General features: G+C 44.9%; 1 protein-coding gene across 1 annotated transcript; it reads left to right on the top strand.

Moving 5' to 3' along the window:
• LOC124605538 (protein extra-macrochaetae-like) lies at positions 1 to 25,989 on the top strand. The gene is made up of 2 exons (XM_047137293.1): positions 1 to 497; positions 25,022 to 25,989. The coding sequence occupies exons 1-2, from the start codon at positions 66 to 68 to the stop codon at positions 25,076 to 25,078; spliced, it is 489 nt and encodes a 162-aa protein (XP_046993249.1). The 5' UTR covers positions 1 to 65; the 3' UTR covers positions 25,079 to 25,989.

Genomic DNA, 25,989 nt, shown 5'->3' with positions numbered 1-25,989 from the left:
TGGGGAGAGCGGGAGAGAGTAGACAGTAGTAATAGTAGCAGCAACAGTGCAAGCACAGTAGTACGATGAAGTCGGTAACCACGGCGACGGCGGCTACGCCGGCGGGCGCGAGTAGCGGCACGGCGGGCCCGCTCAACACCGTGGCGAACGGGCGCGTGCACCGGCAGCGGCGCGACGTCGAGAACGAGGAGATCCAGATGTACCTGTCCAAGCTGAAGGAGCTGGTGCCGTTCATGCCGAAGAACCGGCGGCTGTCCAAGCTGGAGGTGATCCAGCACGTCATCGACTACATCTGCGACCTGCAGTACGCGCTGGAGACGCACCCGGTGGCGGCGGCGGCGGCGGCGGTGGACGGCGCCAGGCAGCCGCAGCAGAGGGGCGGCGCGCTGCCCCCGGCGCCGGCCAGGCAGCCGCTCGGCGTCATCGCGCCCAACGCCAACGTCGGCGTCGCCGTCAACGCCACCTGCGCCGCCCAGGACCTGCTGCACGCCGCCACGGTCAGTACCAGACTCCACCCCCGCGCCACACCACCGCTAGCCCCGCACCTCACACCTGTATCTGCATGCGTAGCGTGTCGTCGCTAACCTGCCTCACAGCACTTTGCCGTTTCCTCCTACTTCGTGACACCCGGTAACTGCCCTGCTGCATCAGTCACTGTTGCTGTCTTGTGTACTGGAAGCGTCTGTGAGAGAACTCCTGACAGCACTTCTTAACAGCTGTTCCCATCAACTTCTTACTCTTTCAGAGCTGCTTTATTTCTGCAGCGGCAACAGATTCATCCTTATTATCACGTGTATTTCATAGTGACCCTTAATTACTCAATGGCTTTCTTGGCACTGCTGTCGTTGCCAGCAACCTGTATAGTAATTATTCGTAGTTCTCTCGTTGCGACTTACTTCGTGACACCGCTCAACCGCAACAATCCTCGATACGGACTTGCTTGCAGTATACTGTTCGTACGTGGTAACTCCAAAAGTAAACTAATTCTTGACACCTCATCTCACCAACACTTAACAGTGATAAAGCTGTGTCTCGCGTTTCTTACAGGCTGATTGCCACGCATTTCTTGGGTTAGAGACCGGTAATGGGATCCCCGCTCCCCACAGAAATCTTGGTTGTGGTCACAGACTGCTCTATAGCGTGTAGACACAGTCGTAGATTGGGACGGAAGGTGACAACTTGGTTGCGAGTTACCGAAGCGAACGAATATGTAAACGATTAAAGCTTGTCGTCACAGATTGATCCATAGTTGAACACAAACTATGAAAATACGCGAGGGAGTGCAATACGTGACTCTTTCCATCACATGGTACCCTGTAATTGCCCGGTAGTTTCACTGCATATTTCTGTCTTAAAGTAGTGGCAGGAAAACTGTGCGTTTAACCTTCTGCTTCCCGCGACTGCATGTATTGACAGCTGAGGCGACGCGTCAGAACACCGAAGTCGCGTGTTTGTTTTTTGTGTCTGTTCCACCGCAGGAATGCGCTATGTTGTGCTTCGCGTCTCATAACTATGTAATTCTGTAAAACATTTCTACGGTTATACTTCCGCTTCAATACGTGCACCTCGTTATAGAATTTTATTATTCCGACCGGTTACAGCGTGCAGACTGTACTACAGTGATATCTAAGGTAAAAAGTCCATGCGTTCAAGGTCTGTTTAAAAATCTCCAAGTTCCCAAAAACCGTGTCTGTGACTATATTCTACCGCGCAAGTTACGTGAACATGCATGGACATTCAGTAAACACTGTATTTATCAGCCATACTGTAAATCGGCGCTTTTAATCAATCTGGCAGCCCTGAAATTAAGCTCGTAAATATAGGTCTCTGCCACGTAACTTGTACGTCACTCAGTTTTGCCACAGCCGCGTTGTATTTTTATCCTGTCCAGCTTTTCATGTGAACTGTCATCTGCAGACGGTGACCCTGGACACTTGACACTTCGTCGTGCAAGTCATTGTGTGGGTACAAAACTTGAGCGAAACTGCTTGCGTTGCCAGAAGAAAACTTGTTTGCTTGTGATGTTTTTCGGTAAAGTAGAAGGCAAAAAAATGGTTCAAAGCACTATGGGACTTAACATCTATGGTCATGAGTCCCCTAGAACTTAGAGCTACTTAAACCTAACTAACGTAAGAACATCACACAACACCCAGTCATCACGAGGCAGAGAAAATCCCTGACCCAAAGTAGAAGGCAACTTCATGATTTTTAAAATATCTTGTTGGGGCTGCAAAAGTGCTTAGCGCCTAGACTAAAACTGTGTTCATAATGCCACATATGCGAACATGCTGCTTGTTTTACTCTACCTTTCTCCCAACGTCAACAGTTTCTCCGTGTGGATGGTTTATATGTCCGCTTGCCATGATGATTCCTTTCCTCAGCGTATACCATCGACGACTGACCTCGTCCCTGTCAACTGACAAGTGACGGTTTGGGACGTGCCTTTTGCGTCCTCGACACGGCTGGAACCCGGAAACATTTATCCTTCTACCACCCGATGGTAGCGTACGCAGCGAGTTAACTTCTGACTTTAAAACACCCAGGGTCGCCACGTAACTGTGCTGCTGTCTTCTGCTTGTTATGTGGTGTAGTTCGCATGTAAACATGCCATATGACATTTGTCATTCCTTGCCTTTGCATGTAGACGCTCGTAACATCCTTTGGCGTGAGGCATTTAGTGGTGAAGTTTGTCCGTGTGCACTGAGGAGTTTTTCTGCCGCATGTTGTGCGTTTCTCGTCAGACTTAGGCCTCTTTGCCCTGCGCTGAGCTTTCTTGCTTTAATTCAGAGTATGCCCGTGATGTTATAGCCTATCGAGTGCCTGCCAGCATCGTAGATACTGTTAGTCATTCGTGCATCCTGCTAATTAAGTATCATGACAGTCTGTTATTGGTTTCCTTTCCCCGTGAAGCTCATGTCGCCAAATCCCTAGAGTGGAAAAGCTTACTTACTACGTCTCTCTGTTCTTCCTTCGCTTTACAGTGTCTGTCTTTTCATAATTACTCGAAAATTAAACTCATTTGTAGGCAACATTAGAGATGATTGTAATTACCTTGAGCTTAGTTAAAGCTAGTACGTGCTAGGTGTGTTTTCGAACCGTAGTTTAGTGTGTAGCTGCATCCTCTAGTTTCTATGTAAGTGCACTAATTTTTCTGAGCATTCGGCGACTGGCTGTGTCAGTATTGTACAAGACGCCTGCAGGCAGAAGTTTGCCGTATGGTGCTGCTCAGCGCAGCGTGTGTTTTAAACCTAAATGTCACTTCGGCCACAGCTGGAGGCTGGTGCGTGTGTGTGTGTGTGTGTGTGTGTGTGTGTGTGTGTGTGTGTGTATGTGTGTGTGTCACTCTGTACTTGTTCGCGCCTCACGCACATAGCCCTCACTTGGCATCACATACGCGTATCGCAGCAAAATCTCAATCAACTCAGTGTTTTTCGTGTACTCAGCGAGTCAGTGGTACGATTGAAGTCCCAGCTGCAGTAACAGTAACGTAAGCGTAATGAAGCGACCGATACCTCACCAGCAACGCGTTTCCCGTACTATAGACGAATCTTATACGTGCTGTGTATGTCGACACTCTCAGTGCACTACCACAGTATTCGAATTTGAATCGACGTAAGGCACAGCGAAGCGTGACACGTTGACTTCGCGGTCTCGTGTCTCCTGGAATCCCATGCAGTAATAACTGCTCATTTTCGCTCTCAGGGCCTGTGACACAGCAAAATGTAAGAAAATAGATTTGACCATTTTTGGATTTAATGCCCGTGTTTTTGCAAGACCTCTGAGAACATTTCGCACGCTTCCTTCCCAATAATTACAATACGCTAGAATGTTCGATTTCACCATGACAACATTTATATGAAGTGTACGTCGCCACCATCGCCGTGCTTGCAAATGTTAATCCGACGCGTATCATCACTGATTTGTTTTATATTTTGCTTAATAAAATGTATACATCGGGGAAAAGACAGAGTAAATGTAACAATTGGATAAATATCAAAGATTGTTAATGTTATCGGGAGTTATAGGAGGGGACTTCTTTTTAACTAGAGTTAGGAAGTGAAGTCGTGCAGGCGGCCTGCGACAGTTACGTACATTATGTACACCTCTTGTATAACTCCTTCATTAGGTCACTAAAACCAACAGATCACTTGTTCTTAAAGGGAATAATATATTTGCTCTCGCCTTTCGATCGCAGCCCATCATCACGACATCATATAATAATCTTAATGTATTTAGTATTGTCGCATTGTCTCATTCTTTGCCGTTCCAAGAAACAGTTTTTGATTTTGAGTGTCGACCTTCACACATTTTTCTTAATTTGTCAGGGACATTCGGCAAGGTGAGCCACAACAAAATCAAAAACTACAAATAGTTAGAAAAAGAGTCTTAGCATGTCACGTATCAACATTTCACTTGTATTAGGATGCTTGATAACGGTGGAGCATTGCCTCCAAACGCAAGAACGTGACCGATCGTGTTTCTCGAGGCTTATTACCACGAGTACTAGCGTATGCCTAACTCGCTTCATTTAACTTTAAAACACACCGAATATAATATTGTTTCTGTAGTTTACAGCAGCAATCACTGGCCCACTTTATATCGGAGATTGACGGCGTGGTACTCCGCCTTCTCTTGGAGCAACTTTCTCACAAAATGTGTGCGATCGTTGCCTCTGGAAGCAGACTAAAAATGCGACGTCCACGCTGCACTCGAAATAAGACACTGTTTCACTGAGCTCTCTATTGGTACCGTCAAGCTGTCGGAAGGAAACGGAGCTTTGCAGTTTTGACTGGCACCGACGCGCCGGTCGGTTGTAGCATATGGTGCTGAAGTCCGTATACTCCCCGTGTCTCACGTCGGCCGTACTGACAACGCCTTTTGTGTGCTCACAAAACATACGGTGAGCCACGCGCAGACAGCTCGGTGCCCTAGAAGGGCGTCTCTACGGCGGCACTGCAGCAACTGCTAAGCCCTTGTCGCTGCCTATGTAGGCCACTTTGCTCTTAGATACACGCTGCAGAATTCCTCACCTTAAAAGGTGCCACGCAAGCACGGCAGCTCGTGTGCGTTCCCAGACATTCCGAACAGCCTTTCTACCGAAGCGTCCCACATCGCAATTTGACGTTGACGACTCATTCAAGTGGCGATCGATTAGATCGCCGTAAGTGGTGGTTAGCGGCTAGGCAGTTGCATTGTGACAAATGAGAGGTATGTAAGCGGTATGTAATGCGATCTAAGGTAGCCGACCACGAACGAGCAATTGCGCTTCATTCCTTTGTAGGTTTCACCCATTTGATGACGGAGTACACGGGATACGATTGAGCAGGTGTGTGGGGATCTTACGACAGATCAGTGTGTTGCTCCTTAGGGATATTGGTTGCCTGAGTTGAAAAGATTTCTGTCTCTGCCGGCCATCGTGATTAGGTGTAGCGTGGTTTCGTATGAGCTTCAGGCAAATGCTGGGTTGGTACCCCACGAATTGACTCTGGCCATCTACCAAAGTCTCTACAGCACTCTAATGCCATCCCGAACTTATGTTTCCTTTTGCTTACACGGGTAAATATACTGTGTAGTGTATCTGACGTGTCCAACAGCATCGTAAAAATGTTCCAAGGACAAATACAGGCTGGTCTACAGGAAACGGGCGATTTTAAGATTAAAAGTAGTATGACGATGTTTCAGTGAATAAAAAAGTTTTTAAAAAATCTTTATTTGTACAAAACCGAAGGTTGACATCTGAAATATCGGACAGCCCAGATGTGAACGACGTATGAGCCAATCTAACAACGTGTGTTTCCCATAGGTCACTCTGCAGTTAAGCGAGGTTTGAGCTGAAGAAAGACATTTATGAGAAGTATTTGACGTAACAAAGTTTTTCACTAACTATTTCTCAATAGAGTTCTCGCAGCAGCTGGGGATGAAGTTTGAAACTCGCGACAATTTCGTCCTATGGCTTCATCGGGATGAGCAGCTGGCCTTCACAGACATTGAGGTAATTCCCACTGTGGAGGTGACCGCAGTCACGATTCACGTGGATGCTTTACAGTTTTCTGGAGGCAGTTGTTTTTCCTAGCAAAGGCAAGCAACGCTTGAAACTTCATCGGTGCCACACGGAAAGAAGTAAAGATGAAGAAGAGATCTGGTAAATAGTACAGGAAAAGTCTGACTGATACGTAAGGAGTGAGAAACTTCGCAACGACAGACTGACAACAAATTGTAAAATATAAAACTGAATGTTCTGTATAGTAATAAGAGCTGAATATGTGAACATATGGTAACGAAAGGAGGAATACTGTGGCAAACTACGAGTAATAGAAGAAACATACGTTCATAAAGTCTCAATGCAGCTCGCATGTTACCAACAACAGTTTCATTCCTAATCCAAAATGAATAATGTATGTTTCGTTACGTTCTGTTCGTTTTTCCACTAATAGTATAAGAATCTCTCGTCCAGCGGGGATGAGTCGTTGACTGAGACATCGAGAAAGCATCGGGAGTAAGAATCAAACCACCTTTCTGCTGTGCAAAGGTAAGAGTCCCGTGCTTTTAACGGAGTGCCGACACGTTTGCTATAGTAAAACCTGCTTTTAACTCCTAGTTATTCAAATGCATTCATATTCTGTGCTCGGATCCTAACGAAGTTTTCGTCCACGCCTCGTTAAAGCTTAACTTTTGAGCTGAAATCCCAAACAGCGTTATAGAAGCTTCGATGCTTTCACGGATGAAAGAGACACGTTTCTGACTAGAGTTAAACTTTTCGTGACAAGTAGTATTTGCAAGACATTCAGTCTACAACACCCGTTAAATGCCCCTTGCATTCTCCGCCCGTATGCACTTAACCGTATGTGGTGAAATGCTTCCAAACACTGTCATTGCTAAGATATTGTGCTAGAGTAACCATTGATGCCTCTCGCCAGGATACATCGTATGTGTTTGTCTACCTTCAAATCATTCAGAAATATTGAAGTTACCTACTAGCGCTACAAGAAACGTTTGCAGTGGTTCTATAGGTTTACAATACTTTCACTTAGAGAATAAAGTCTCTGAACGGCCAAAACCCCGCAGACCTGCTAATTTTATGGATGGGCTGTAAGATAAAGCTCTATACTCCCTATACTCCCACGAGGTGCTACACTTTTATTGTGCTATTTACTATTTAGTATGTTTCTTTGTAGAGTATACAGGTTTCCAAAGTATGGTCTCTCTGCAAGAATGCACTATATAGTTTGTGACAGCCAAACTTAGTAAACAGACGAATAGGTACATCCAGATCGTAATCTCTAATTCAGTTGCACAACTACCATGAATTCACGTCTCCAAAACCCTCTCCTTAATAAATTCGTCCGAAATCGGACTTTCACTTAAGATATCCGCGTTACGTGTCGACGCTGCCACGGACATGACCACTTTCGTCAGGAACTTTTCTACTGAAGTTCTAAAAACATAATCACATCCCTCCATTCGAGAATAGTGCACTACGAATGTGTTCACTTGTACCAGACGTCTATATCATAAGCTGGCTTCCTGCTGCTGCGCTAGTATAACGAAACTTTCCGACGTATGAAGATGTGCCTTCGGATGACGTTCTTCCTTCTGGAAGACGTAATGATTTCTTGCTCAGTGTGAATAGGTTCTATCACAACAGCAAATCCAGATGAGAATCACTCAAAAATATATTGCAGTAGGTGCTAAGTGGATTATTCCATGTCAATACATTCGGTGCATTACCTTCCGACATTATCGGTGAGTATGCGCGGAAGATGTTCTGCGTATGTTTAGTGTGACGAACTGGAATCCCGTATTGGGATCTAGGGTAACTCAGCTGTGTAACCGGTTTGCCAGAGTGGGGAAGAGTCGCTGCGGTCGACGTGAGGTCGTGAATCTCCACACCTTTAACTTGTTCCACTACGACTCGCGATGTCTGCAGAGGCGAAGTGTGATATCTCCAGTCCAGTTTCTCATTCAGATTCAGATGCCCAGAGTCATCGAATGTAAGAGCTCATACCTGCGCAAACGAAGGTATAGATGGAATGTTAACATATAACGATTGACAACCGTTTTACGAAATAAAAATAAATGAGCCGTGAAAAAAAAAATCAGGATTCAGGTACAAACACTGCTCTGTACTCCATACGTGAGAGGGTATATTAACAGTTTGAATAAATTTAGTGATTAAGAAACATCGAACCATTAGGCTTCATAAGGATGGGCAAGTCTGGCCAATAAACAAAATGTTACGCTTTCATTCAGGCACCATCTTCGCCACACAGCTGAAGAAATCTTAATTACAGTAAGGCGGAGTTTTGTTTTCAATGGGGAAACATCGTTAGGAGCGAAATTATAGTGACAGACGTGACACTATTCATGGTATGAACCTGTAGAAAACGTATGGAGCTCCTTGGGGGGATTTCAGGGACGAAATGTCCTTGTAGGGAGGAATCTCATCTCTGTAAAACTGTTCCAGAATAGTAGCAAGCATCTAACAAATAAATGATTGCCACAAGTACCTGAAGCTTCTCATATACTCTGCAGCGACTGTCTGAAGAAATCCTTTCGTTCCTCTCTGGCGAACTATCTATCTGCACCCTTGCTGACAAGCGTAGTGTAAGGAGTCTCTTTGGTAGACCTGTTGCTCCTTATAAGTGTTCTGCCAATGAATCGCAGTCTTTGGTTTGCTCTACCCACAGTATTATCTATGCCATCGTTCCAATTTAAGTTATTTGCAATTGTAGTCCCTAAGTATTTAGTTGAAATTACAGCCCTGAGATTTGTGTGAGTTATCGCGTAATCGAAATTTAGCTGATTTCTTTTAGTACTCATGTGAATAACTTCACACATTTCTTTATTCAGAGTCAGTTTCCACTTTCCGCACCATACAGATATCTTATCAAAATCGCAAATGACACCATCATCTGCAAACAATCTAAGACGGCTACTGAGATTGTCTCCTATGTCGTTAGTATAGATCAGGAACAATAGAGGACCTGTAACACTTCCTTGGGGAACGTCGGATATCACATCTGTTTTACTGTATGACTTTCCGTCTATTACTACGAACTGTGACCTTTCTGACAGGAAATCACGAATCCAGTCGCACAACTGAGGCGATACTCCGTAGGCACGCAGTTTGATTAGAAGACGCTTGTGAGGAACGGTGTCGAAAGCCTTCTGGAAATCTAAAAATATGGAACCAATTTGACATCCCCTGGCGATAGCACTTATTACTTCATGAGTATAAAGAGCTAGTTGTGTTTCACAAGAACGATATTTTCTGTATCCGTGCTGACTATATGTCAATAAATCGTTTTCTTCGAGGTACTTCATAATGTTCGAATACAGGATATGTTCTAAAACCCTACTGCAAATCGACGTTAGTGCTATAGGCCTGTAATTAAGCGGATTACTCCTACTTCCCTTTTTGGGTTTTGGTGTGACTTGAGCAATTTTCCAGTCCTTAGGTACGGATCTTTCTGTGAGCGAGTGGTTGTATATAACTGCTAAATATGGAGCTATTTTATCTGCATACTCTGAGAGGAACCTGACTGGTATACAATCTGGACCGGATGCCTTGCCGTTATTAAGTGATTTAAGCTGCTTTGTTAAGTCAAATGGGAAACCCTGGAGGGAAGGCGAATTTCTTTCAGAGAAACGTTACTGAGAAAATTTCGAAAACCAGCATTTGAAACTGACTGACGAACGATTCCACTGCCGCGAACGCACATTGCGCAGAAGGGCCACGAAGATAAGATACGAGAAGTTAGAGATCATACGCAGGCGTTCGTTTTTCCCTCACCCTATTTGCGAGAAAAGGAAATGGCAAATAGTGGTATAGGACACCCTCCGCCACGCACTGTACGGCGGCTTTCGGAGTATCTATATATATGTACACAACACCTAATTACCGTGCCGGAAAGTCGAAAGAAGTAGGAAAAGCGTAATCTCGTCTGTGTGGTGCTCATTGGTGAATAGAACAGCATGGCGAGGAAACTGTTGCTTGTACACGTTATGCACGGAGAGGCAGAAATCACCGCTGGCATACCGTAGACAGCCAGCCATTGTTCTTCTGAGCCTCTGCAGTGCTGCGAAATGAAAGGCTGGAGGGGGAGACCGCAGTTGAGGAAGTACTCCCTCCGTGCAGTCTGCGGGCCTTTTCCTGCAAACCGGCGACTCTGGCGAGGCAGGCGGGCAGAGGCCAGGACACAGAGAGGCCATCCGCAGCACAGGATGGGGCGACGCCGGCTCTGCGGCCGACTGCGTCGCGACGCCGCCCTTCCGTCCTGGGCGTCCATCCCGCATCCGCCCCTGATTCGTTCACTCAGCGACGCGCCTAGCGCGCGTGTTTGTTTACTCCGAAACGCCAGCTGTGAGAGAGGGGAGAGGAAGACAAACTGCGTTTAGCTTCTAACAACCCTACCACAACAAAGGTCAAAAATTAATTATGATTTTAGTGTTGCTCACGCTGCTAAATATTGCATTCTCGGGCAACAACGAAGTTATATTATGTGGCAGGTATCAAATGGTTCAAATGGCTCTGAGCACTATGGGACTCAACATCTTAGGTCATAAGTCCCCTAGAACTTAGAACTACTTAAACCTAACCAACCTAAGGACATCACACACATCCATGCCCGAGACAGGATTCGAACCTGCGACCGTAGCAGTCCCGCGGTTCCGGACTGCAGCGCCAGAACTGCACGGCCACCGCGGCCGGCCAGGTATCACAAGAGCACAGTTAATAAAGTCATTTCATGAAATAATGGATAAACTAGGCACTCATCTTTTCATCTTTCCCACGCTGGTCTCGTTGTGAACTCATGGCTCAATCGTCGAAAATCTAGGTGTTGATGATACCAAGCTCGGCTGCAAAGACGCCTAGGTGATATTCTGCGATATTCAAAAGCTTTATAGATGTGTTTCATAAACCATTCTTGAAGATTAAACTTTTGCGAGTTAGGACAATGGTGATGTAAAAAAATAATCAGCACTCCGAATTTAACTTACACTTCTTTTTTATTACTTTTTTTGCAACATCACTTCACAATATAAAACATACTTGAAAATATCTTCCTCACTGTTAAAGTTCACATTTCATAAACTGACTACAATTTGCGTCTTTTCAACATGACGATCAAGACTTGACTAATAATCGCTTACGCGCCCAAAAATCAGAGTTACAAGTACGTCAAAGACCATAGTGACAAAAGAAAGAATACACATAAGAATAATATCATTCCAGTATAAACAAAAATGGTTCAAATGGCTCTGAGCACTATGGGACTTAACTGCTGTGGTCATCAGTCCCCTAGAACTTAGAACTACTTAACCTAACTAACCTAAGGACATCACACACATCCATGCCCGAGGCAGGATTCGAACCGGCGACCGTAGAGGTCGCGTGGTTCCAGACTGTAGCGCCTAGAACCGCTCGGCCATTCCGGCCGGCGCAGTATAAACATATCGATGTATCAAAGTACCTCTACATTAATGAAATCAAATCTGAATGTTGTCACAGAAATATGTTAACTTTTTTACAGAAACACAGTAGAATATTTCTGGTATCGAGAGGTTGAGGTGAGGAGCCGTAATGGTTACGTAATTCAAGCACCATTACAAGCTATATTACAGAACGGTTAAAACACTGCACGATCGTAGTTGCAGGTTGCCCACCCAACGACTCTCAAGGACAACAGGAGTTTGATTTTCAGTATTTCACATGGTTACTAGCCGAATTTAAAAATTTTAAACGCAATCATAATCTACTCATTAAGATATTCACACTTGTGTAAAATATTTAACGCAATAAGTCAAGCATTTAAGTTTGAAACTGTATGTCATGAGGCGGCTTAATTCACAACGCGCACAACATCCGGAATACGTTCATCCAGTACTTGAGAACGAGTGGACTGACACACCTCGAACAAACCTTACACATATCTTGAAACCTTAACGAAACCTTTTTTTCTCTCTGCCACTTGCAGAACCTAAAGCCGACTCTGCGCGATTGCCTTTACTTTGCGTTTTGACCCTTTCCTACTTCCATGTATCTGCTTGACATGAGTACCTCCAGTCGTTATTGCCCTCTTTGGCTTCAGTCTATCGATTGGTTCGAAGCTCCTCATCTTATTGAACACTAGCTTCTTCCTTGTGCGCGTAATTAATGCATGAGTCCTCACACCGTTCCTTCTAGAACATTTACAAGAATTTTCTGTAACGGGCGTCTCCAGCACCATACGTAAAATGCTTAAAGATCGTTATTGTGAAAGGACGATAAATTGTTACACCTCCAACACTTGGTTAAGGAAGTGCTCATTAGAGACTGGAAAGTTGGTAATATTGGCGGGCAATGAGAGGAGATATCGGCGACGTCCTTTTCAGAGGAAGTTTGCGTCATTTACCGTTAATGATTTAGTGAAAACACTAAAAGCCTCCGCAGTGCCGAGCGGGAATTTGAACCTCGGTCTTCCCGAAAGCGAAACAAGTTCGTTGATTACTGCGCTACGTTGCTCGGTCCCAGGCTTTCAAGAGTACAGAGTAAGAGTCATACTGAAATACCCATACCCCTTCTGCAAAAAGGAAGGAAGACTATTGTTTAATGTCCCGTCGACGACGGGGTCATTAGAGATGCAGCACAAGCTGAGACTGGGAACCGCACGAGGGGAAGGAAATATCCCGTGCCCTTGTCGTGGTAATGATACCTCCATTTGTCTTAAACGATTTAAACAAATTACGGGAAATCTAAATACGGATGGCCGGTCTGGAATTTGAACTGTCCCCCTGCTAAAGCCAGTCCGCTTCGTACAACAGCGGCACCTCTGTCGGTACAATATTCAGTATCCTGCATGAGATTCCCTTCACGGATGCGCTATACGTCCCCAGAACACTTGAAACAAAATGTCTTCAATTCGCATTCCATGTTACTGATTTTACGCGATCGTCCCATTTCATATCGTTTCTTAATATTACCGGGTAAATACTTCGTATGGTCGGAAAGATTTGCACCACCATCGTTCTTGTGTTCGGATACTACAGGACACTTCCACTTTTTTGTAGGCGTTAATGAGCTTTTGTCTACTTTTCAAGACAGCTTCATTTCACTACAGCATATGGAAATTTTATCCACGTCCTTGACGATCGTCACAGTCAGCAATCAAGTCTACAAAAGAGACTGCTACCAAATCACTTGTACGTCCCAACTGACATTACAATATTGCTAAAGTGTGTGGGCCCCAAAACAAGTAGGACGGAAAGGAGATACGGAAGATGTGCAAAGAAGAGTGGAACAAATGATAACAGCTTTGACAGGCCGTAGAGCGTCACCGAAATCGAGAACAACCTGAATTGGCAAACACTTGAAGTTAAAGGCTAATTATCCCGCGAAAGCCTACTTAAAAAGATTGTAATCTCAGGCTTCCGTCAAGTCGCTCCTGCGGAGAGAGTGAAGTTTAAAAGTCTAATTGCAGGAGTAGAGAGATCAGCCACTCTTCGCGCACTCCGTACGGGAGCGCAACTGCATGGCACACAAGTACACTACTGGGCATTAAAATTGCTACACCAAGAAGAAAAGCAGATGATAAACGGGAATTCATTGGACAAATATATTATACTAGAACTGACATGTGATTATATTTTCACGCAATTTGGGTACATAGAACCTGACAAATCAGTACCCAGAACAACCACCTCTGGCTGTAATGACGTCCTTGATACGCCTGGGCATTGAGTCAAACAGAGCTTGGATGGCGTGTTCAGGTATAGCTGCCCATGAAGCTTCAACACGATACCACAGTTCATCAAGAGTAGTGACTGGCGTATTGTGACGAGCCAGTTGCTCGGCCACCATTGACCAGACGTTTTCAATTGGTGAGAGATCTGGAGAATTTGCTGGCCAGTGCAGCAGTCGAACAATTTCTGTATCCAGAAAGGCCCGTACAGGACCTGCAACATGAGGTCGTGCATTACGCTCCTGAAATGTAGGGTTTCGCAGGGATCGAATGAAGGGTAGAGCCACGGGTCGTAACACATCTCAAATGTAACGTCCACTGTTCAAAGTGCCGTCAATGCGTACAAGAGGTGACCGAGACGTGTAACCAACCGCACCCCATACCATCACGCGGGGTGAGACGCCAGTATGGCGATGAAAAATACACGCTTCCAATGTGCGTTCACCGCGATGTCGCCAAACATGGATGCGACCATCATGATGCTGCAAACAGAGCCTGGATTCGTCCGAAAAAATGACGTTTTGCCATTCGTGCACCCAGGTTCGTCGTTGAGTACACCATCGCAGGCGCTCCTGTCTATGATGCAACGTCAAGGATAAGCGCAGCCATGGTCTCCGAGTTGATAGTCCATGCTGCTGCAAACGTCGTCGAACCGTTCGTGCAGATGGTTGTTGTCTTGCAAACGTCCCCATCTGTTGACTCAGAGATCGAGCAGTGCCTGCACGATCCGTTACAGTCATGCGGGTAAGATGCCTGTCATCTCGTCTGCTAGTGATACGAGGCCGTTGGGATCCAGCACGGCCTTCCTCGTGAACCCACCGATTCCATATTCTGGTAACAGTCATTGCATCTCGACCAACGCGAGCAGCAATGATGCTATACGATAAACCGCAATCGCGATAGTCTGCAAACTGACCTTTCTCAAAGTCGGAAACGTGATGGTACGCATTTCTCCTCCTTACACGAGACATCACAACAACGTTTCTCCAGGCAATGCCGGTCAAGTGCTGTTTGTGTATGAGAAATCGGTTGGAAACTTTCCTCATGTCAGCACGTTGTAGGTGTCGCCACCGGCGCCAACGTTGTGTGAATGGCTAATGGTTCAAATGGCTCTGAGCACTTTGGGACGTAACTTCTGTGGTCGTCCCCTAGAACTTAGAACTACTTAAACCTAACTAACCTAAGGACACCACACACATCCAAGCCCGAGGCAGGATTCGATCCTGCGACCGGAGCGGTCGCGCGGTTCCAGACTGTAGCGCCTAGAACCGCTCGGCCACCCCGGCCGGCTTGTGTGAATGCTCTGAAAAGCTAATCATTTGCATATCACAGCATCTTCTTCCTGTCCGTTAAATTTCGCGTCTGTAGCACGTCGTCTTCGTGGTGTAGGAATTTTAATGTCCAGTAGTGTATATGGCACCATGCTAAGTAACTTCTGCCGTGCACTTCACAGTGGTGTGCAATACTGTAACCAACAGCTTCATCAGTGCACAATCTTGCAGCGCTTCTCATCCCGCCTCATAAGTAGCGCTGTATTGCCGTGAGATTACGTAGAGCGGGCACAGTATAACTACAGGCGAGAAAGGTCTCATGGGGTTTGTACCGGCTTTCTACTGAATTTGAGTACAGACTGCACTGCCCGCCGATGCCAGCTGGCTTGGTACCACGAGGCGGAGTCGTGGAGCCCGCTCGCGGCTAATCTGTTTTCCCACGCAGGGCTCGGCACGCTACGCTACGGTAAGACCCCGCAGGTTTTTACTTATCTGGCGGCCACGGCGGGGGCCGAGGAGGCCTGCTCGCAGCTGGTGTTGGCAGGGACGGGCCCGTTCCCACGATAGCGCAGCACCCGCCAACACCTGCTGCTGGCTGCGGGACGGCGCACCCTTCTGCAAGCAGCTGCCGCCGCCGCCGAGCTATTCTAAACGTTCTCGCGTCAGACTGGGAGGGTGCAGAAAGCGGCTGACGGTACAAAGCGGGATTACGGCTACTACTACCGTCTTTGAGTAGTGAGCCGTATGACTGGTTTGATGCTGCCCGCCAGGAATTTCTCTCCTGTGAAACGTCCCCCTAAAAAAATTAATGAATTACCGTGCTGGTAAACCCCTGAGCAGAACTGAACGTACTCAGGCATTTCTCTCTTTACTTATTCTGATCAACACTAAACTGACACACAGTATTTTTAGCGCAACGCAGTCTGACTTTCAATAATCCCTACAAAAGAGTGGCCTTGACTAACAATAACCTATACCTTTCATGAATCACATACCTCACAAAAATCTTCGTTACTCGAACTACTGCAAATACAGCGAGCGCCAATACTGCCAGCTGAATAAAGGATTCTAACTACTGAAGTCACTAACTACTGATAGGCATAGTTAGCAGATGAAACATTTTGATAGAGAACAAACAATGTATTTACCTTAATAGTGTTCAAAAGTCATAATATATATATCAGTTCATGACATCCAGTCTTACAAATTTCCTGTTTCTGACGCACACACGTCCAGATTGTCCGCTCTCAAAACTCTGCATTGTCCGCTCTCAAAACTCTGCCATCTCTCTTCCCACATCCGCCACTTCTGGCGGCTCACCTCCAACTGCGCAACGCCACGCGCTGTTCACATCCAACAGCCCAACACTACAATAGCGAATATTCCAACAATGCCAACCAGCCACAGAGTGCACACAGCACAGCCAGTGGTTTTCATACAGAGCGCTACGTGACGTTACCAACATAAAAACCTAAACAGCCTACTTGCACCTGTTCCGAACTCTTCATCTCAGAGTAGCACTTGCAACCTACGCCCTCAATTATTTGCTGTCTACAGTTTTTACCCTCTACAGCTTCCTCTTGGACCTTGGGAATCATTCGCTGAAGTCCTCAGCATGTGTACTGCCATCCTCCTCTTCAATGTTCTTCGCCACATCGCCTCTCATCGATTCTGCGGAGAACCTCTAAATTCCACCCTTTTTCAACATCCTCCTGCACTACCGCGTCTCAAACGCTTCGATTGTCGTCTTTTCCGTTTTCCCAACAGTCCATGCTTCACTACCATACAATTTTGTGCTGCAAACATACTTTATCAGAAATTTTTCATCTGATTAAGACCGATGTTTGTAACTAGCAGCCGGCCTTGGTGGACGAGCGGTTCTAGGTGCTAAACTCTGGAACGGCGGGACCGCTACGGTCGCACATTGGAATCCTGCCTCAGGCATAGATGTGTGTGATGCCCATAGGTTAGTTAGGTTTAAGTAGTTCTATGTTCTAGGGGACTGATGACCTCAGAAGTTAAGTCCCATAGTGCTCAGAGTCATTTGAACCATTATTGCAACTAGCAGATATATCTTAGCCTGGAACGGGCACTTTGCCTGTGCTAATCTATTTTTCTAGGTCTTCCTTGTTTTTCTTTCCCAGATAGCAGAAATCCTACCCATGTATTTCTTCCTCACATTCTACTTCTGCTTTATCGGAGACATCAGTGTCATCAGCGAATCTTATCATTCATATCCTTTCACGCTGATCTTAACTCCACTCTTCACTCTGCAGTCACAACATCTCTTCCCGTCAGATCACCGTAATTCAGCGCTGTTGGGCTTTATCAGCACTTGGATGGGCCACCGTCCGTGTCATCCGGGCGCTATTGGCAAGCGGGTGCTCACATTCAGCCCTTGTGAGGCCAGTTCAGGAGCGACTTGTTTGAGAAATAGCGGCGCTGGTCCGAAAACTGACAACGGCCGGAAGAGCAGTGTTCTGACCAGATATCCCTCCATGTCTGCCTATCGACAGAGGACGACACGGCGGTCGGTCGGTACCGTTGGGAGCTACAGGTGTGTTCGGACGGAGAGAGTTGCTTCCATTATCATGTGCAGCGAGATAACTGCTTCCCTGCTGCCTTTATGTTTCCTAAAGCCAAACTAGCGATCGTCAGCTAACAGGTCGTCAGTTTTCTTTTGCGTTCTTCTGGATATCATTCCTGTCAGCCAACTTGGATACATGAGTTGTAAAGCTCGTGTGCGATTCTTGTCACACTCACCTGCTTTCGCTACCTTCGGTATTCTGTGGATAAAATTTTTGCGAGAGTCTGATGTTATTTCTCCTCTACACACCATCTTGAATATTAATTTGGTTGCCACTTTCCGCGATGATTGTAGGCATTCAGAAGGAATGTTTCCTGATCCTTCTGCCTTATTTGGTGTCAAGTCTGGCAAAACTCTCCTATCTAATACTGCATCCCCTATGCCTTCCATGTCGACTATTACTGTAACTACTAATTCTACTAGTAGTACAAAACTAGTACTACTGTACAACCACCCTCAGACAGTAATTATACACATTTAGACTTGACTGCGTCCTGTCCGCAGGGACAATGTAGGCTTTTTCCATTCGTCCTGACACAGAATGTTGAATGTGCCATGGTACTTTTGGCCGAAAGTTGCGTTTCGGGGAGTTCGGTCGTCACGTGTAAGTCTCTTTATGTGAGGCGACTTCCTTGTCGATGTTGATGAAATGATGATGAGTACGCCACAGCACTCAGTCCCCGAGCGAAGAAAATCTTCGACATGGCCGGGAATCGAACACGCGGCATTCCGCCGAACTGATCATTCACCTGCGGAAGCGGAGAGAACAGTGATCACTGAAACTTGTATCCGTTGTGGATGTGGAACACTGCGACTGTGATGACTAAGCCTTCCAGCAATTACTGCAACCAGTCGCCTTCTGTTCTTCAATTCTGAATGTCCACTACAGGTTCCCAGTCGTCTAGCGATTCATCAGCAGATGGTACATATTTGTTGCGTGTTTGCATCGTTTTGGGGCTCTGTGTGAGTGACAACATGTAAAAACGAAACACGTAAGTACTGAATGTGGCGAGAATTATTCACATTATGAGATCGTTGTAGTTGGTAGTAACTGCAAGGAATGTAATTAGATCGATCTCATAATGTCAATAATTTTCGCCACATTCAGTGCTTTACATGTTTTGTTTTTACATCTTTCCACTCACGCAGGACACCTACAACGCAGCGAACGTGCAATAAATATGTAAGATCTGCTGATGAATCGATAGACGATTCGGAACCGGTAATGGAAATAAAAACTGAAGAACAGAACAAAAGGCGAATGGTTATAGAAATATCTAAAAACACTGTTGACGTGCCTAAAACCGTTTCGGGTAAATTTATCCATCGTCAGTAGGAATTTTTATGCTGGTATATACAGGGTGGTCCATTGATAGTGACCAGGACAAATATCTCACGAAATAAGCGTCAAACAAAGAAACTACAAAGAACGAAACTTGTCTAGCTTGAAGGCGGAAACCAGATGGCGCTATGGTTGGCCCGCTAGATGGCGCATCCATAGCTCAAACGGATATCAACTGCGTTTTTTTTAGAAATAGGAACCCCCATTTTTACTACATATTCGTGTAGTACACGACTATGTAATTCACAAAGCGAAAAAAGTGGTCGAACTAAAACATTCATATTCCTTTACGTACTACATGAATTTGGAATAAAAAAAATGGGGGTTCCTTTTAAAAAAACGCAGTTGATGTCCGTTTGACCTACGGCAGCGCCATCTAGCCGTACAACCATAGCGCCATCTGGTTTCCCCCTTCAAGCTAGACGAGTTTCGTTCTTTGTAGTTTTTTCGTTTGATGCTTATTTCGTGAGATATTTCGCCCGGTCACTATCAATGGACCATCCTGTTTACCTTCAAAAAGGACTTCTTTCAATCTGCTATTAGAGCTTTAGTCTTCGACGGATTGGCGAACCCTAATAACGCTTTCCTGTATTATTACTACTTTCTCGCAGCTGTTACTTCTCAGCTGGAATCAAAAATACACAGCAGATTTCGGCAATATTACTGTTCACGCATTGCCTTCCATGCCTCATTTCACTGCGCGATGTAGGCAAGTTTCGTAGCAGACTTCTGACGTGTTTGCTTCAGCTATCAGCAGTGGTACGGCCCTCACCTCTGTATGTCTGTCTCGTAGGGTCGTAAAAGCGACACGCGACGTGTCTGCCGGGAACCGCAGGGTTCAGCTGCAGATGGAAACCGGTGACCGTCGTCAGGCGTGCTGTGCGTCTGTCGCAACCGCAGCCGGTGATGGCGTTTTAACTGCCACGTAATGAGTAGGGCCTGGAAGGAGCGCGAAGGAACGCCTCGCCTGCTCTCTACTTGCATCTGGGGCGCATCTATTCTCCACGCCGCACCGGCGAAACAATTTCGCAATTACTGCGTGCACAGGCCTGCAATTATTCAAGCATGCAGTTACAGAACTAGAACAAAATCCAAAGAATACGTCATTACCCCGAAAGCCACTTAACGGCGTATGTCAGAGGGTACTTCTGGTATCACTAACTTATCCCCGCCCCTTCCCAAGTTCCACTGTCGAATGGCCCGTGGGAAGAATGATAGACGCTAAGCATCTATAATGTAATTTCTCGAATTTTCTCGTTGTGGTCGTTTCGCGAGATGTGAGACGAAGTAATATGTTGTACGACTAATCATGGAAAGTATTCTGTCGAAATTTTAGTAGTAAACCTACCCCTGATGCACAATGCCTCTCTTGAGCGTGTGCCACTCGAATTTGATCATATCTGAAGAGGAATCAAACAACTTACTGTAGCCTTCTGGCCGAAGGTGGTCTGATGTAGCTCGCCACACTAGTGTCGTGTGAACACCTGTTTGAACTCTTTGCATCAGCTCTGCATCCCACATCGTTTTGAATCTTACTGTGTTCAAACCTTGGTCAGCCTGCACAATTTTTACCAGCCACATTTAAATCCATTGCCTAAATGATAACGTCCTTGATGACTCAATACGTGTCCATTATTTTAGTCAAATTACCACATTTAAAAATCTTCTGATTTTTTACGGTCTGCACTGTTAATCTTTTGACTTCCATACAAGGATGCGCTCGAGACATTTACTTTCAGGAAAACTGCGTAGCACTTGTATCCGTGTCAGATGAAAATACTTTTTTGTGTTCATCAAGAAAGTTTTCCTCGCTGTTCGTAGACTGCATTCGACGCCCAGTCTAACTTAGACAATGTCAGGTATTTTGCTCCCAAACAACAGAACTGATGGACTTCCTAGTCGAACGTGCCAGATCCGATACTATATTTGACATAGAATTGTATTTGTACCTCCATAATATTGGAATATTGGATTAAAAGTATCGACACGGACAATATCGCAAAATACACACACACACACATATATATGTATATAGGGTGAGTCATTTAACGTTACCTCTTGATATATTTCGTAAACCACATCAAATACTGACGAACCGATTCCACAGACTGAATGTGAGGAGAGGGGCTAGTGTAATTGGTTAATACAAACCATAAAAAATGCACGGAAGTATGTTTTTTAACACAAACCTACGTTTTTTAAAAATGGAACCCCGTTAGTTTTTCTAGCACATCTGAACATATAAACCAATAAGTAATCAGTGCCGTTTGTTGCATTCTAAAGTGTTAATTACATCCGGAGATATTGCAACCTACAGGTGACGCATGAGTACCACTCCTCCGCTGTTCGATCGTGTGTATCGGAGAGCACCGAATTACGTAGGGATCCAAAGGGAACGGTAATGGACCTTAGGTACAGAAGAGACTGGAACAGCACACAACGTCCACATGCTAACACCTTTTTATTGGTCTTTTTCACTGACGCACATGTACATTACCAAGAGGGGTGAGGTACACGTACACACGCGGTTTCCGTTTTCAATTACAGAGTGGATTAGAGAGTGTCCCGACATGTCAGGCCAATACATGTTCAATGTGGTGGCCATCATTTGCTGCACTCAATTGCAATCTCTGGCGTAATGAATGTCGTACACTCCGCAGTACATCTGGTGTAATGTCGCCGCAGGCTGCCACAATACGTTGTTTCATACCCTCTGGGGTTGTAGGCACATCACGGTACACATTCCCCTTTAACGTACCCCACAGAAAGAAGTCCAGAGGTGTAAGATCAGGAGAACGGGCTGGCCAATTTATGCGTCCTCCACGTCCTATGAAACGCCCGTCGAACATCCTGTCAAGGGGCAGCCTAGTGTTAATTGCGGAATGTGCAGGTGCACCATCATGCTGATACCACATACGTCGACGCGTTTCCAGTGGAACATTTTCGAGCAACGTTGACAGATCATTCTGTAGAAAAGCGATGTATGTTGCAGTGCTCTCCGATACACACGATCGAACAGCGGAGGAGTGGTACTCAAGCGTCAACTTTAGGTTACGATATCACCGGATGTAATTAACATTTTACAATGCAACAAACGGCACTGATTACGTATTTGTTTATATGTTCAGATGTGCTAACGAAACTAACGTGGTTCCATTTAAAAAAAAACGTAGGTTTGTGTTAAAAAACATACTTCCGTGCATTTTTGTATGGTTTGTATTAAACAATTACACTAGCCCTTCTCCTCACGTTCGGTCTGTGGAATCGGTTCGTCAGTATTTGATGGGGTTTACGAAATATATCCAGCGGTAACGTTAAGTGACTCACCCTGTATATATATATATAATGTGAGAACCATATCTTCACGATAAATATGATAACGTTGGACCATTTTCCGTGACACTCGAAGCAGCTGGTCTGTCGTTATCGTATTCACAGCTTCAACAATTCGATGTCGCAGACTTCCAAGAGCGTCAGGCTATGGAGTGCGGGGGGGTGCAGTCTTCTACGTAAAACCACAGTAAAAGTCTCAAGGTGTGAGTTCTGGAGACCTGGTAGGCCCCCGGCGATGAAGTTCATCTTCTACTCCTCCTCTTCCAATCGAACTTCCTGGAATAGAGTCATCCAGGCAATGTCGGACGTGCTTAGAGACTTTTACTAGTGTTTCTATATCAGATATATACTACATGAGTTCTGCATTCATTTTGATCATCATTGATCCAGCAGTTAGAGGACACCTTTTTCCACCGTTTCATTCCATATTTCCGATAGCGATCCTTTTGGTTTCATTGTCCCTAGTTTATTTTGATGCTTAGTACTTCGCTTAGCTACTAATGCTCAGCTATCTACGTCTACATCTATCTCTCTAATCTACTAATCACTTGAAGCGCTTGACAGAGGGTACGTCCTATTGTATCAGTTATAAGGGCTTTCTCCCGTTGTAATCACGTATGGAGTGCTATAATTATACGCTTCTTCTCCTCATGGTCCTCGTGGGAGCGATATATAGCGGGTTGTGGTGTATTCCTAGAGTCATTCTTCAGAGCCGGTTCCTGTAACTTTCTTAGTAGGCTTTTTCGGGGTAGTATACGCTTTCTTCAAGTGCCAGCCGATTCAGTTCTTTCAACATCTCTGGTCTAACAAACCTGTGACCATTCGTGATGGCCTTCTCTGTGTACGTTCAACATTCTTTGTTAATCCTATTTGGTAGGAGCCTACACACTTGAGCAGTATTCTAAGATGAGCCGCTGAATCGTAAATGACGATAATTATATCAGTAATATGACAACATCCCTTCATTCCCAAATAACCATTTCGGAAATGGCCCAGACTGATATAGGAAAATGAGCGAGCGTCTGAATAGTCTAGTGGTGGTTTGTATCACGACTCTGTCCAGGAGACAGTCTCCACCAGTTACTTTTTACAGTGTTGTGTATGGCAGAAGCGAGGGCGCGCGTGCTCGGCCCGGGTGCAGATTGCGTGGCTACGTGTCGGTAGGCGCAAGCAAGCAGCTACCTGCCCCTTGTTGCCCGGTGTTTGCGTCGGCCGACACGGAACAAGGCGCCCGGCCGCCGGCGACCTTGCGGGCTCGTCACGTAGGCAAACACACTGTCAGCAGCGTCTATCCTACCTGCCGAAAGCCCTCCCTCCACTGCCTGACATCCCGGCGCCTGCTTCTCAGCGAGTAACAACAACCCAGCCATTCAAAACATCCGCCAAACTTTTACCCATTCATAAATTTCCATCACTACGGAGCGGCTCTGCACCGAACTCGAAAATTTCACACGAACCAAAACCGAAGTTCCGAACTTTGCAACATCATGATTAAACACCTTTCTACGCATGGATCACCGCCCTATACTTGCAGATTGATGCTTAGCTGTTGTCGGACGTACTCTATGATATAGGCCTATCTTTGAGGAAATCTGCTAACATCCTCTATGATCATAGATGTCTCTTTAGTCAATTTCATTCCCACACTCCAACCACATAGTATCATCCTTGTCCAGATAACCATCATTCTCTTCATATGACCATTACATCTTTCCTCACTGCTATGGACGTCGAGTAAAGGTGTGAGTTCAACTTCTCGTTTACCCCCAACTCTTTATATCTGCTCCAAGAGGTTTAGATAGCCATCACGCATTGCTACACAGATCTTCATCCACATAATAATTCCTAAAATCCCTGACATACTACTTTCAAGTTCTGATGTTTTTCTTCTTGCCTCCAGTTTCAACTTTTGAAGAATTCTAATGCATACGTTGCAGTGTTTCTAATACATGCAGGAAGACCGATCTTACAATGATTCTTCTTGGCACCCTGTGACAGTGTTTCCTTATTGTAACCCCATTTTGTATGTGAGTAAAACTGGTACAATGCGTTTTGGCAGCAAACAAACGCCTTTTGGTATCTGCATAAATATTTTATGTATACTATCATGCATGACTAAAAAGAAAATATGTTTCTTGCTTAATATCACATCTGAGAACAATGAATGAAATGAAATTTTTGTAATATTTTAAAAAGTAGTTGCTGAATATGTGACAGAATTTTAAAAGTACAGACTCAAACCCAGATATGACTTCTCCACTCTTCTTTCTAAGAAATTCGTGGCTAAGCATGTTAGCTTGCATGTTGTGTGTCTACAGGTATTACACACTGCTTGCATGTTACTAAATAGCAATGTGAATGAAAGCATTGCTGTTTGAAACAATGTGCATTTTAGCTATATTAAATTTAATGTAAATGCTTTCATAAGAGCCTGAAGGTGGCTAAGTACTAGCAAAGCAAATTGTGACTGTTTTTTGTTACAAAAAATGACTAATGAGTTAACTACAGTACTAATTTATCTCTTTGTAACTGCCTCGAAAGGCCTCATTTTTGGTATGCAGGGAAAATAAATAAACTAGCGTACTTATGCTACTGGTTGAAAATGGCAGTCCATTGCATTTTTCACCTAAATAACTGGACAAGGGAACGGCAACTGTGTCATTAGTTTCTGTCAGCTTACTGCTCTCTAAATGTTCCACCTTGCCCACTGTGATGTTTCTGAGACTTTACTGTGTGTCTGACCACGTCATTCTCTTCTGTTCTGCAGGCGCCTGTACACCTCGACAAGGCGACGCCGGTTGACAGCAGGCCTGTATCCTGCTGAGGGACCAGAACAGCACCGTATCGCTGTCATCACCTCGTCATCACCGTCACCATCATCTCGAAAGTCATCCAGTCATCATCACATTGTCACTAAGCGGACCATCTGTCATATCAGGGCTTCAGGAAATTTTTTGACAGACACTTTTTTCACCTTTGTATACAAAACTAACAGTGAGCAGTACTATTTGTATATGATGAGTGGATCTCAAAAGTGTTTTTGAATCACACCGTGTCGTCCTTTCACTCAATGTTTTCATAGTTATAAGCATGTTACAGTGGAATTGCATGTTACAGTGGAATACATTTCGAACTTTTCCCCCAAGTTACAGTGGAATACATTTCGAACTTTTCCCCAAATTTGTCACAGCTATGAGGTGCTCAATCTGAGCAAGGCAAGATCTCCTCTGGTTTGGAATAACAAAATTATAACTTTTATGGTTGAATTGTTATACTGATCATTAAATTTGGAAAAAGGAAATTTGTTGCACATTTGTGCTTAGACAATTGGAGTTGAACTGCTCAGAAACGTACCTTGTAGCGTCTCTATATCTTGTGTAATGTCGTTTGTTCACTTAATGTAATGTGTTGTTATTCACTTGATGTTCTACTTATTAAGATGAAGCAATTTAAATATCCTAAACAGTCAGTGTTGTTGTCGTAACTTCTGCTGTTGTCTGTGATGTAAGACTCATAATCAATGTGTATATAAATATATCTGTACAAATTTGTTGTAAATAAGGACTGTACATACGATTTTCCTAAATGTATATTATGTATCACCAGTAGCCAGAGGGTACGAGTGTGTCAGTGTATTCTCCTGAACAGTAAATAGGTTACTTTGGCCAGTAAATTGTTTATTGTTCCATTTTCCTGTGTGTGTGAATTTTTAAGTAAATTATATTCACTAGATAG

This window comes from Schistocerca americana, chromosome 3 (assembly GCF_021461395.2).
Source record: "Schistocerca americana isolate TAMUIC-IGC-003095 chromosome 3, iqSchAmer2.1, whole genome shotgun sequence".
Taxonomy (NCBI): domain Eukaryota; kingdom Metazoa; phylum Arthropoda; class Insecta; order Orthoptera; family Acrididae; genus Schistocerca; species Schistocerca americana.
This window is presented reverse-complemented; position numbering and strand designations above follow the sequence as displayed.